Below are 14,342 nucleotides of genomic sequence, written 5' to 3'. Positions count from 1 at the left end.
AATGCAGACAACAAAACATATTGATTTGAAAAGTGGTACAAGTTACCAGGCACTAGGTGGAATATTCGTCATTCATGTCTTTTTGGATAAGCATAGAAAAATAGCTTTTTTCCCCCCCTCACATTCTTTAGCTCGTTCCTTCCTGTCTTTTATTTTTATATTGACATATTATGTCCTTCAGCAGAGTCCGTTGGTGTTTTCTTCTTTTGTTGCTGTTGTTTTCTAGCAACTAAGGCAACACGGCTAGAGAAGTCATCCCATCTTTATCAAAAATAAACAAGATGGCCACCACTTTGATATAACAGCGGGACTTTCAAGGACATGACTGTTAGAAGTTTCTCACTGATGAAATTTGGTTTAAACTAAGACTCAGTTATGGAAACTGTTCCAAAAAAACAGCAACGAAATCACTGATGATGGCGAAATGTGCGATGGGTCAAATGGAGTTGCAAGCCACGTGAAACTTTTACTTCATTGAATTATTAAAACATAACTTTGCAATGTCATCTCATGTTCTTTCAGTATTATTTAGGTCTTTCATGTAACACCTCACACCTTTAGAAAAAAAAAGCAACTTATTTTGTAGATTTCGCAGGTGCTAACATGCTACATAGAGGTAACCTAAGTTGTACCAAACTCTCAGTAATATGACATCAAACACTGTAGGCAAAAACGTCTGTAGACTCAGTACAGAACAAAGGTTTATACAGTTAACTCAAAACAGTTGTTCCTTTTGATAAGATTTGGGGTTTTACTCCCTAAGTTCCTAAGTCTTTCTGTAAAACTGTGCGACCTAACAATTCGTAGACATAGAAAAAAAGTTACATACTGAGACCATGTTGACCTATTAACACATAAAAACACAACAAGAACATATATAAGAGAACATAAGAGAACAATATGTGACATGCTAACACAATTAGGCCATGTACTGTAAAACTGATGTGTCACATGCTATGAAACAGGTGGGTTGGTGTGCAACATGTGTGACCCCTGAGGACTGAAAAACCAACTGCAAGCCTTCATTATGTTTACATCATCATTTGGGGACGGACACATCCTTTGATCCTTACGCGTAGAAATGCAATTACACAAATGCACACATGCACACACACCCCTCCCCCTCCCTCCCTTGTTGTACCATTTCTACTAGGCGGCTGTTATAAATGTAACAAGTCTCATTAAGAAGCTCAAAAACAAGAGAAAAAAACTCACATAGGCTAATTTCTATAGTACCATTTCCTGCAAAAAGCATTTTCCTTTACAAAATACCATATTATATATGAAAGTGTAGCAAATTGCATTTTTTTTGTACGATAGCATCATCATCATCATTATTATTACCGTTATTATTATTATTAATATAAATGTTAAGCGGGTACTAGATGGTTGTTGGGCAGGCAGCCAGGCACATAGCTAGTATCATGGCACAGAGGAAGGTAGAAAATAATGTCACTTGGTTTAATCCAAACGGATAGAGAAAACACTTCGGTCCGGAGTTTAACCGGTTTTAACAAGTCAAACTGGCTCAGCAGTTCGAAAAAGTCCCAGCTGACTCAAAACCCGAGAACCAAGAACTTGATCAGTTTCAGAAAAAACAGGCTAAGTGAAAGAAACCAACTGATCACTTTTTACCGAGGTAACACCAACTCAACTGCAGCCCAGCATAAACTGGTTTCAAACTAACCAGCTTTAATTAGTCAAAAAAAAAAGAATTTTGGTTTTAGATCCATTTGCACAGAGGAAAAAAAACAGTCAAAAACATGCTCTGGACAAGAACAAAGCAATCCTAACCAGATCACATCTGGCTGTACCAAAATAAAACCGTCTCAATGATACATTAGACTAGTTTGGACCAGCTTTTTTTTAGTATGGTGCATAAGTAATCAGCCCAGCTCAGTTCAGTTCAGGTTAATTATTTTGCTTCTAGTTTCTTTTTTTTTTTTGCTCTCCTTTATGGTGGCCATGCAAGTGCTGAGCTCCCAAAAGTTATCCAAAATATAACCAGTTCAACTTTTAGCCCAGCTTCCAATCCCCTTATGTGGAAATCGCATGAAGTGGCTGCTTATTAAAGGTGATTTCAACTCCATGCCTGTTGTTGAATGCCTGCCAGAGAGCTGTCAAGTGGCCGTCACTCAGCAGAGGATTCGGGCAATTTCTTCAACTGCCCCTGCTATAGTTCAGCTGGATCCTACAATGATTTCTGACCATTTGACAGCCGGGTGCTTCCAGCATAAGGATGTGTTCCTTTTAGTGCCCAGGATAGGCCCACTTTGACATGAGCTAGCCTCCAGAAACATGAAGGCATACAGCTTATTCATCCAACAACAACGCTCTTAAAGGTTTGCATGAGTCAAAGAGATCAATTAATTCCCATCTGTGTTCTCATCTAATATTTTAGAGCCAGCAACAGTTGTGACCTCTGAGCTTCTTGTGACGTCATCACTGATGTGCGACACCGTTTTGCCTCCCAAGTCCTGGTTTGTCGTGGCATTGTCCTCTCCTTTTGCTTCTTTTTCAGCCTCCGTTTCATTGTCAGTGCCATCGCTGCCTGTCTGTTGTTTTGCTTGGTTGTCATGACACGATTCTACTACATCACCTTCGCCTGTGGTCTCATAATGACCGTCTTCATCTCGTTCCTCCTCCGTCGCATTTTGACACTCGTGCTCCGACATTCCCGCAGCGTTCTGAATTTTGCCATCTTGCATTTGACAACTCTGTTGTGTCGTTTTGTCTGTGTACCTGTGTAAGCCTCTCTGTATGTGCGTGGTGAAATCGTATCGATCCGCGCACACGTGGAGGCAAAAACTGCACTGGTATGGTCCTTTGTCACCGTGGCAACTCATGTGCAGGGCATACATCACCTCATCTATGAAGTAGATCCCACAGTGGACGCAGCGATTGGTCAGGTCATCCTGTGTGGCCACCTCCACCATTTTGCGATTAGACGGGACACTTGACTGACATGTTGACAAACATTCTTTTTCTTCCTTCCCTATCTCCTCACCTGGATTCCCTCCTTCGTCTGTCCTCTCCTCCTCCTCTTTCTCTCCTTTCCAGTTACCTCTTAACCTGTCAGTTAGCGGCGACTCCTGCCTTCGCCTTTCGGCACCATTTGTGGACATGTGCGCGTTTACAGCACTTGTATCTCTTTGTCTTATTGCGAGATCCAAAGGAGCATCGTTTTCTAATGATGATGAAGTAGGGGTTTGGACGTGAAGAGGAGGAGGAGGATAGTGAGTAGGAGCTGGAGGTGGAGGAAGAGGAGAGTAGGGAGAGGCGCAGTAAGGCACCGTGTAGCTTTGCTGATGATGCTGTACTGGAGTCACCATCGCGCTAAGATAATGAGCATTATTTCCAAGGCTCCCGGGGCTGCTTAGATTACTGATGCTACCAGGAACCCCAGAGGCGGCTGCCATCTTATACTTGGTCCAGAACCTGAGCCAATCTGACTCCGGGGTCAAATCAGGTGAAATGGTTAATGGAAGGGGTAAGGAGAAAAGAGGGTACTGATATTTTTCAATGGGTGAACCTGGAGGTGAATAACTAGACGGTTTGGACGGACGCATGTACTTTTCAATTGGACTGCCTCTTTCCGATCCCCCTCCTCCTTTACCCCCCTCCACTTTCGATGTTATCCCTCCCTCTGTGATACCGCCATTGCCCTCCGCTCCCACTGAGGAGGGGGCATGTGAGGGGAGGAGAAGAGGAGGCATACGCCTGTGGATCTCCAATGTTTGATTGGCCAAGAAGGCTTGCGTGGACCGCGGTGAGCGTGAGCGAGGGGAAGGCTGCTGGTTTTTGACTGACGCACAGCTCCTGTCTGTTTCCTCCCCGTTCATGCGCTCTTCGCTGGTGATGCGTTGTTGCTTGGGGGCAGGGTTTTCAGACGAAAGCGAATCGGGGTTGAGGCGTTTCCGGGTTCGACGGCGGATGATTTGCTCACCGTTGTTCTGCTTGATGATGTTTAGAGGTCTGGGTGTCTGCAAGGCAAAGGAAACACAGCAAGAGGGAAGGGAGTTAGACAGTTAGCAATATATGAGACGGTAATTCGACTTCATCATGCTGATAACTTTGCTGACCTAATTAATAAATGTCAAGCACACATGCCCCAGCATTACTTGACTATGATAAAATTCCTACTTAATGCATAGGTGGTCTCAGAGATTAAATAACCATTGTGTATGCCTTTGGTGCAATCGACTGTGGATAAAAAATAAAGCTCTCTCTACTTTGACTAATCAGCCTAGTATAACAATTATTTAATGATAAAGCTATCATAAGCATATTTGGTGAAACATGGAAAGCAATACGCACCACAGTCAAGTCAAGATCTAAAACAGTAGCTACTGGTTTTAGGTTCCCCAAAGTTCCCTAAAAAGCCCTTTGTGGCAGATTACAGTCTGACAGTCTTTCTTCTTTTATATAGATTTGAAGTATAACTAAATGCATCACGATGAAAGAAAGACTGATGAGGTAACACATCCTCCAGATGACTGTGGTTTTTGCCCTCGCCACAAGGGGGTGCGGGTGGACTTACATCTGTTGAAAGTGCAACCCTCTTGCACTCATCTCTTTAGTCCAGTCCTATAATATGCTTTGTTTCAGCGTGAAACACTTACTGAAATTTTTTTTTAAAATAAAACAGGAAAGCTAGAAACACTACAACCAATTACTAAAGCAGGTTGTGAGCTTCAAAGAAGGCTGTGTTCTGGTTACAAGTGTTTTGGTTAAAAAAAGGCGAAAGTCATGCATAATTCCAAAGAATAAAAACTGCTCATTTGCATCCAAAACACCAGATTTCTAAAACACTCCCCACTTATTTAATTCCCCACTGGGTTTAATAGTGTGAGTATAAAAAAAATCTGAATGATGATGAAACTTTTTTTTTGATGGTGATGCTAAACACATGCCAAAAAGACACACACACGCACACACGCACACAGCTTGTCTAATACATTTCCAAACAAATTACTGAAAGGCTGTCTTTGCTCCTAGTAAAATAAACCATTCAATTTAAACTGTCTTATAAGGTGCCCAATCAAAATAAATGTGTCGCTAACCTGCCATTATTCAAGAAAGACATTCACATTATGAGCAGTGACCTCTGCACAGCAATGTCAAATTCAGTTAGCATACAGGGCATGGCTTTTCAAAGCTTTAAAAACAGGTTTGCACAGAAATTTGTCTTTGTATTGTGTAACTGTGTTCATATCTCCAGGTATACTTTTACATATTTAGAAAGAAACTTGTGTGTATACCAATGATGTAGGACTTTGAAATACAAAGTGCATATTTGCGGATGCAAGCCATCCACAGAAGACCAAGCAAGATATTGAGATGGATTGACACTTGGGTACAGGAAAAAAACACTCCAATGCCTTCAAAATGTGTCCTGTGCCTATGCTGGAATCCTCTTGGGTGATTTCCAGTATCCTTTTGTGTATGGAAATGTATTCTTATGTTTGTGTTGATAGCCTGTGACCGAATGTGTGTCTGTCAGAGTATGTGCATTAAGTATGCTTGTGTGGGTGTGCACGCAAGTGTGTGGGTGAAAAGGGCAAAGACAATGTAATTTTCAGCGTGGAGTTTATCAGTCACTGTAGAGCAGCTACCGAAAATATTTAAGAGCAGAAGAGTCACTTCTATTACAATTTTAATATTATGATAATGATTCAGGGATGCTGTGCTGTGCTTATGTAAACATATAATTAGCGCATTAATGTTAACAAGCAAAAAGAATCGAATACGCTTATATAAGCAAACTCAGAAGGGCAAAACTCAGATTCAGTGACCTATTAATGCACATGCATTTCAGCGAAGTGCTTTCAGTCCTTCGTTTGGCAAGCTGGTAAAAGTTAATGAGAGAGTTGTCTCGCTGAAACCTCTTGACATATGGATCAATATCAAAAACAAGATTCCATCACTTGGCAGAGTGGCACTTGCAAAATATAGCAGCGAAATCCACAAACATTTCTCTTTTTCTGGCCTTAGAATTTGTGTTTCTAAAGACCGACTGGTGCACAGAAGGACGGATAAAGGGAAGGGGGCTTGAAATAAAGAGGGAATGGAAGACGGAAGCACGAGACAGTGATTCTGAGCATGATTTAAATCCATTCACACTGAAAGAACCACTGAATAAACAATAAAGATGAGGAAAAGCCTTAATTTCGGAGTGGGATACTCATAAACACATTTATCTCACAATGCAAGACACAAAGCAAAAAAAAAAAACAACTGCATGGAGGTGAAACACCTAGGAAAACATAAATTAGTTTCTTTATTAGAGTTGCAGTTTGACTGACATCCAGCGGCATCCAGTAGCGCATATTCTATGAAGCTCATATGTGGTATGGAATAGGGAAGCAGCACAAGTTTTTGCTACTTCTTCTCACTCAGTCACTCACTTTTTTTTTGCTTCTGTTTTAGCAAGAATTTGACTTGATCTTCCTCCCTGTCCATTCCCTAATTATCCTTTCCTCCTCTTTACCTTGTTTACTTTGTATTGCCAGTGTCTTCTCACAGCAGGTGTGACCACATGGTGTTTTGCATGTTTTAGATTGGAAAATGAAATCATATGCTTTCCTTTTAAAACTTCCTAGAAAAGCTTTTTATATATCTGTGTTGTATCTTTTCAATTACATGAGCTGTCACCTAAGGAACTGCAGAAAGTGATGCTTATTTATAGGGTTTTAATGTGTCTACAATCCTGTGCGTGCAAGTAACTCAAACAGTGAGACACACACATGGCTGCTGTAATTTTGTGCACTTTTATGGTTGTAGGGGTGGCTTGGTAGAATACCTGGGCTGTGGGTGCTGCTAGCACACATCACATAAATCTGCCTTTCTGTCTGTTCCCTTCTTCTTCCTAAATGTTGCTTCTGCATTCTCTTCTAATCTCTCCCGTCTTCCTCCATCTCTCACTCTTCATTCACACCCTGACCCTTCATTATCCCCGTCCTCCTTCTTACCTTAATCTTTTTCCCTTTCTTTGTCTTCCTCCCTTCCTTTTTTGTCCCTCCACTTTTTTATTCCTGCCCCTTTATTCATAACTCTCCCTTCCCCTCTCTCACTCTCAAGTGTTTTACTAGCTGCTATCCTCTCTAATAATGTGTGTAGAGCATATAAAACTTTTATTATGGGATATAAAATATGGCCGTCGTGAAGATTGCCAAGAGTAGAGGGAGCCGGGACGTGATTGGAGCAGCAGATGAGATGAACGGGTTGAACCAAGGACATCTGCAGGGGCAGGAAGCAGTAAACTTCAATAGCTTGTCATCCTCCAAAAGGTCTTTAAAGCGCCATTGGATAATGGCAGCATATAGCTCAGGGTTGCAACACGGTCAGTCTACTAACGCATTTATTATCACTGTGATTGATCACACAGAAACGTCCACACTGAACTTTCGCACACTGAAAGCAGGGTTCGGCATATACAGCGACACTCTGAAGTTGCTTTATGTTGTTAGTATTTGCAAACCGCTGCGATTAATGAGTATGCTGAAGTGTGTAATTGGCTTAAACACCTTAAGAACATATCTGAGGTGAATAATCTTGATATTCTGAAGTCAACTAAATTCCAGGCAAGTTTTTATCTCATCTGTAATTCATGCAGTCTAATTAAATTTGGGATTTCCATAGACTTTCCCTAGGCTTAGATGGTAAAGTTGATTCATTCCATCATATTTCTCACTCCATGGATTTGGCTCCCTGTGACTGCTGAAACGGTCTGTAACTCCCACCAAATCAAATATGCTTTCTCCAAAATATTACACTTTCACAGCAGGACCCACAGAATATATACAAGAATCTACCCGCGGTGTGCAGCATTTTATTTGCTCCGTATGCTAATTGGCCAGACAGGAGGAATGATAATTAGTGGTCAGAACCACCCCCGTGGATGTAGTATAAAAAGACACCAGCAGGACCTTTATGAGGAAATGTGTATATATAGGAATAATGCAAGTGGATATGAGTTTGGCTATTAAGAGCATATTAACTTCTGTATAACAGGACACTTGTAGGCATTTGCCTCCATTTTATTTCCTCTGCTTGCACTGTCTTCACCAGTGCAGCTGGTGAAGACAGAAACACCTGTGTGCAACTTACTGAATGTAGTTTTTGGTATAAACCACATGCGTTGCAGACGTAGCCTCCATTAGCATTTTTCCTCCACAGCGATGTCTTGGTGGTCAGACAGTTAGCGCAGAAAACTCCACTACCTCTGCGCCGCTATAGAGGAAGAAGGAGAGAGACATGTTAGAGAGTGAAAATAAAAACATGGTGTAATGAAGAAACTTGGTGAGGATAAGAAAGATGTCAAATCACTGGAGGGAAAAAAAGTGGGTGGGGGGGGGGGACAAAAATGAACAATTTGATTCCTTTGTCATTTTCATGCCACTCAAGTACAATAGGCTGGTAGTTAGGGTAGGAGACAGAGGGAGAGAGTGAGAGAACAGATTGGCTTGGTGGCAGAGAGATGATGGACTCTCATTTATCACACCTAATGGGAAATCCTATTGAGAACATTATTCTTCTCTACAGTGTTTTCTCTGCATAGAACAAGGTTAATAAAAAAAAACCTCAGTGAAAAGAAAATGATGTAGTCGAGATGACTAAGTTGTTTTCGAATATTCGATAAGATCGAACATGGACTTATCTAAGAAAGACATGAGGCACTGCGGTAATTTTGTCACTTGAAAGACGTGGGAAGAGATGAGTTATGCTTTCACCTTGTAGCATAAAGCGTTTTAGTGTTTATCTGAACTGCAGCAGGTACTTTACAGGCAGGCATTTGACTTTTACTGTATTAGTGTGCAAGTTCTCATATACACACCTCTGCAGTTCACAGCGCAGTGGCGCATAGAAAAGTAGTGTGTGCAAGGAGGGGTGGGGGGTGAAAAGGCCAATTGTCGTGGCAACGTGCTCCATCACAGTAATGAGCCAATCACAACGTTTCTCCATCCCATTAAGCCTCTGGCCCCATTCACCACCTTTATGACCCTGAGAGGACAGCATACCTCATCTTTCTCCAGCGGAACACCTCTGTCAGTTTCTCCCTCTGTCTGCCTATCTATCCTTTCCTGAAACATCCCATAATTACTCCGCTCCGATCTCCGCTCTCATCTCTTTAGCCTTTAAAGTGCTCACTATTCCAGGGTTCTACTTTTCAGCTTCTTTTTAACTGATCATTTTTAGTAATAAAGATACATAAAATTCTTAACTACTTGGAGTTTTCATCGCCTGCAGTACCATATCAAAAAATAATAAAATTATCTTAAAACTGGATATGATTCTGTAGAAGAAATCACAACAGGGCCTCAGGAACAGTTTTGAAAACACATGGAACTGCCATCCGGACGACAACACCAAACAACACTGTGTTCTAAATGAATGGCTCTGTGGTAAAAGAGTCCTTGTACTGAATGGGCCCGCCTCATGTCCAGACATGTCACCTGTGAAAAATGTCAGAGGCTTGACGATGCAACAAAGGATGTCCCAAAATGCCATCAAGAAAGATGAGGAAATAATTTGGCTTTCAAAACTAGAGCAGTTGCTCTCCTCTGTTTTAAAATGGTTGCAAAGTGTTGTTACATGGAAAGGTGATGTAACACATTGGTAAGCATGGCCTGCTTACAACTTTGTTTGAAATGTGTTTCTGGCATCAAATACAAAAGTAGCATTTAGCACAATAACATTTCACAGTTTCACAGTCTGACATGTTCACTCTGTGAAATTAAATATAGGCTTTTAAGGATTTACAAGTCATACAGGCGTGCGGTATGAATGTTGGTAAAATCTGTATATGCAGTTTGTGTATCTGGTCTGCCATCTTTCTCTCTCTGTTATGTTACTCCGTGTTCCCTCCAACAACATGGGGCTTTCGTCCACTGGGACCTTCTCTCTGCTGTTTTGTTTTATGTTTATGACAGTGCTGAGAGCTTAGCATTTTTTATTTTTAGTTTTCAGGCTCAGAGCATGCACTGTTAGAAGTTAAAGACATTTCAAGTTCTCACAAAAGAGTGCCACACTTCAATCAGGCTTTCTGTAGTCTCAGAGCTGCAGATGGAGGCACTACCAGCACTTCCACTGAGCATCTGTTTTTGAGCTACGAGCTAAAAGCAGAAGAGCCCATTGGGCACAGCACTGTTCAGTTTATTTTGCAATCTAATGCACCGGAAAGATCACAGCACAATTAACCACTTAACATAACTTTGGGAACAGACGTTACACACTGAATGTGCATGGAGCATTCAGCCTGAGCAATCCAGTGCAAATACTGCACATTTGAATAGAATCATTTGACATGTTAGTGTAGGTGTGTTAAGAGCTATTGTCATAAGGAATATCCCCATTGTTATCCCCAGCAAGAACATGAGATATTCTTTGAAATCCAAGGAAAATATTTAAATCTATTTGCTTTGTTGCAAATTTAAATGCAAAAAAGTCAAATTTTTGGCAATTTGTTCTAGAAGTTTGCAGTTTTAGCTGATAAATGCAAATTTATGATGATGTTCTTCATAGTATCTGGATCACACTGGAGAAACATTGTCTCTCAGTTTCAATATGTGTACAAGAATCTTGCTTCCAATGTTTCTGCATGTATTAAACACCTGAGCTAAAACTACCAGTCTTTAGGGTACAAGTGTTTTCATCCATCTGACATTAGACAGCACAACACTTACATTAGCAAATCCTCTCAGCGGCACACTGAGCTTGAGTGTGTATGCCTATTCGAGTGTGGTGCACACACCATACGGTCACCACATGTAGAGAGACGGAGCCAGGTGATTGATTGATGTATGCTTCCTCTGTGGATGTGTGTGTGTGTGTACGCGTGTGTGTATAGTGTTGCAAGCCAAACAGTGCGTCTGTCATCAGAATTCAGTTTCCCTCTGAGCGCTCAAATCACTCACATATGGCCCCACAGCTGCCCCTGAGAGCAGCACACACACCTGAAAATATTGGCTTCCATTGACTAATGAAGCTAGATTTGGATGAGAAGCGGCAAGAAGTGTATGTGTGTGTGTTGGGGATATTTTGGCTACACCAATAGTAGACTACAATAATACCGCATGGTGTGTGTCTGTGTGTTTGTGTGTGTGTGAATGAGAGGTTCAAGTGTCAATTACACAGGAAACTACAGAAATAGCCCGCACCACCGTCCAAAATGTGCACGTGCATGCACGAATGCTCTCTCAATGCTCCTGATATCCAACTTCCTTTTCAATCATCAGCTAGTTGGCTTGACATTTGTGGAAATGTGCAAGCTCACATGCATCATCAACACACCAAACATACATACACACATTTCTATAAACATACTGTACTGTATATATCACATACTGCGAATACTGTGTCTGAATTTGTGAATTTGTCTTGTTTTTCTCGGACAACTAGTTTTGTGAGCAGGGTAAATTAGTGTGTACCTACAGCGTGGGTGTGCACTTTTTCTGATTCATTACGGATACCTGGCCTCTTCCGCTCACCTCACCCTGCAGAGAAGGGCCGGCTGTAATTAGGGATCGGGGTCTTAATGACATCTATTTATCTGCGGCCTATAGCAGCGTTCAATCAGCACCGCAAACAACGCCCTCTGACACGCACACAGGCAGTGCTCGTGCAAAGACAGAGGATCAGCGGGCCAGGAAATTAAACTCTTTATCGAGTTCTTCCTAATCAAGCCAAATTCAAACCAACAAATGCATTTTAAATTTATTTATTAACCTTTAAGAATATGTTATGGGAGAGTGCCCCGGGCCCAGATAGGATATGAAATGTTGCTATTCTTATGAACCTATAAAGACAGTTGGGACAAATATCTCTCATTAATTAATCGCCCGAGGATAAGGTCACTATAAACAGTGAGTATACATTAAAATCTAGCAATGAGAAGTTGACAATATGTTCAGATTTTATCAGTCTCCTGATGCTTGTAAAAAAAAAGAAAAAACAGAAGAAATTAAGAGTGCTATCTACTCAGGGAAGGCTGCATATAAAACAACATTTATTGGTTTAATAACTTCCACAATCAGTTCGGTCAGTCTGCGCTCAGATGCACAAGCAGCTCTAGCGGAAAGCTTTTCTCTGGCATTAGATTTAATGCAAGAATGCATAAATGAGGCTACGCGATTCGACTGCTGTTTTTTTGGGGAAACATGCAACATCTCGCCGTTACATGTATATCATGACTTTAATATGTTTGCGATGCCACACCAGCTTCTCATTCAAGAGTTTGAAGTGGCTGCTTTTCTTTAAACTCAAATAGAAGTTGGCCGTTTTCATTGCCTTTTTTGGTGACTTTACTCATAAAACGCCCTAGTGAATTATAACTTAATTTTCGAGAATCTGATGTTGTACTCAACATCAAACATATGGCGTAACCACGCTGTGGCTGAGTGCTTCAGCTTTGGCTTCGAGTCCACTCTGATTTTCTCCTGAAGCCATAAATTTACAGATGTTATACCAACTGTTTACATTGCACAGTCTTTTAAATCTTTATGGAAGAAGTAGCCTGAATAGATAAGCATCCAAAGGTTTGGGTCTCATCGCAATACTGAGGCCCTCAGATTTAGTTTAGCATCTGCAACCAATGTGCACCAGCATTTTAAAACTCTGGTGGTGTAGCTTCAGTTGAAGTAATTTGGCGAGGCCAACTGGTGGCCTTCACATGGGCTGCTGTTTAAAAATTCTACTTTTGTCATCTCTCAGCATTTTTCTGTAATTTCTTCATTTTAAACATTGAGCACGGTGAAGTAAAGGTAAACACGCAAAACATTTTAAATGGTCCTTGACAAAATGTGGCGAAACAGAGAGCCGCACAAGAGAGGAGACTGGAGAGAGAGAGAAGAAAGGCATCCATTTAGGCGCCCTGTGGTCTAAAATATATTTAAAAAGAGGGCTTTCCAAACAAAGTCTTTCAAAATGACATTATATTTAATTCACTTAAGTAGTAAGTCGGCCCTGCTTTTAACACACAGATGCACACACACAAAAGGAGGCGCGTGCACGCACGCACACTTACACTGACTTGCATTAAATCAGCGATTATTTAATCAAGCCAGAAGACCAGCTGGAGGAATTAACTAAATTCCATACTGCCAAGACCAATATCCTATACACTGAATCAGAGAGATATGCATGCACTCGAACACACACGCAAGTTCTTACATAAAAAGGGGAAGAAATAGTCCTTTGGATGAGGATGCAACAATAGTCTCAGATGAAGATTTGCTAAAATTAATCCTCCAGTCACACACAAACTCACTGAAAAGCATCTGGGTCCAAACTAAGAGAACCCCGTGCAGGTTCTACCCACCATTATCCGTTTGTTTGTGCAGGTCTCAGTATGTCGTTTGCATATGGCTGCAAAAGTCCATCTGTGTGGTTTTGTCTGAAACTACTGTGTGCCGTAAATGGGTTCTTCTAATAGAATAACTGAATTTAAGTCAAATAAATTTAACTTGGATTTTATGACTTAGCTTTTGTTAGTTTATTCTTACTGAACAACGAGAAACAAAAAAAAACTAACAAAGCACATATTTGTGCACATGCACTCTTTCTTAAATATTTATTAAAATAATTCTTTTGCCCCTCAGCAAATATTTTATCAGTTAAGACAGATGAATAACTGAGCAATGTAATTAACTGCCTCTTCACTGAGTCTCATTCTTTGCACGGATTCCAGTTACACAGTTTCAGACTGCCGCTTGCAATCGTAGCCCTTGTTCTGCTCTACAGCCTCTGTGACATTGGTGTGGCAGCGCATGAAGCAGTTCTCCTCCAGCTGCAGGTTCAAGGCAGTGGAGTTGAAGAAGCAGCTCAATGATATTGTAGATCGCCACAATAGCAATATACTGATATCTTTCAAGTTTACTTCTTTTTCTTTCAGCTGCTCATCTTCCTCCATCTCAGCCTATCTGTAACATCCTGTTCTGTCTCACAAAACCTCTACACGTTCTCCTTCAATACATCCTCTGAGGTTTTCCTCTTTTTTCTCCTGCCTGGAAGCGTCATCTTCAACATCCTTTGTCCAGTATATCCAATCTGCACATGTGCCCTCTCAGCCTTGCCTCTCTAACTTGGTTTCCAAACTGATCAACATGAGCTGTCCCTCTGATGTATTAATTTCTAATCTTGTCCATTCTGCTCTCTCTCAATGAAAATCATCATCTTCATCTTCAACTCTGCCACCTCCAGCTCCACCTTCTGTCTTTTTGTCAGTGCCACCTTTTCCAAACCATACATCATAGCAGGTCTTACTACGATCTTGTAAACCTTCCTTTTCACTCTCGCTGCTTTCCTTCTGTCACAAATCACTCCTGACACTCATCACCACCCAC

General features: G+C 41.2%; 1 protein-coding gene across 3 annotated transcripts in view; it reads right to left on the bottom strand.

Moving 5' to 3' along the window:
• Positions 1–1,195: 1,195 nt before the first annotated feature.
• The window catches only part of trps1 (trichorhinophalangeal syndrome I), a 114,284-nt gene continuing 101,137 nt past the window's right edge, over positions 1,196–14,342 (bottom strand). For all 3 annotated transcript variants that reach the window (XM_065470765.1, XM_065470766.1, XM_065470767.1), the window contains exons 10-11: positions 8,110–8,232; positions 1,196–3,983 (exon numbers count right to left, since the gene is read on the bottom strand). In XM_065470765.1, the coding sequence (XP_065326837.1) occupies positions 2,367–3,983; positions 8,110–8,232 (1,740 nt within the window). In that variant the 3' untranslated portion in view covers positions 1,196–2,366. The remainder of the gene's footprint in view (positions 3,984–8,109; positions 8,233–14,342) is intronic.

This window comes from Pelmatolapia mariae, linkage group LG22 (genome assembly GCF_036321145.2).
Source record: "Pelmatolapia mariae isolate MD_Pm_ZW linkage group LG22, Pm_UMD_F_2, whole genome shotgun sequence".
In the NCBI taxonomy this organism is placed as follows: Eukaryota; Metazoa; Chordata; class Actinopteri; order Cichliformes; family Cichlidae; genus Pelmatolapia; species Pelmatolapia mariae.
Note: the sequence above shows the minus strand (reverse complement) of the source record. Positions and strands in the feature narration are given on the sequence as shown.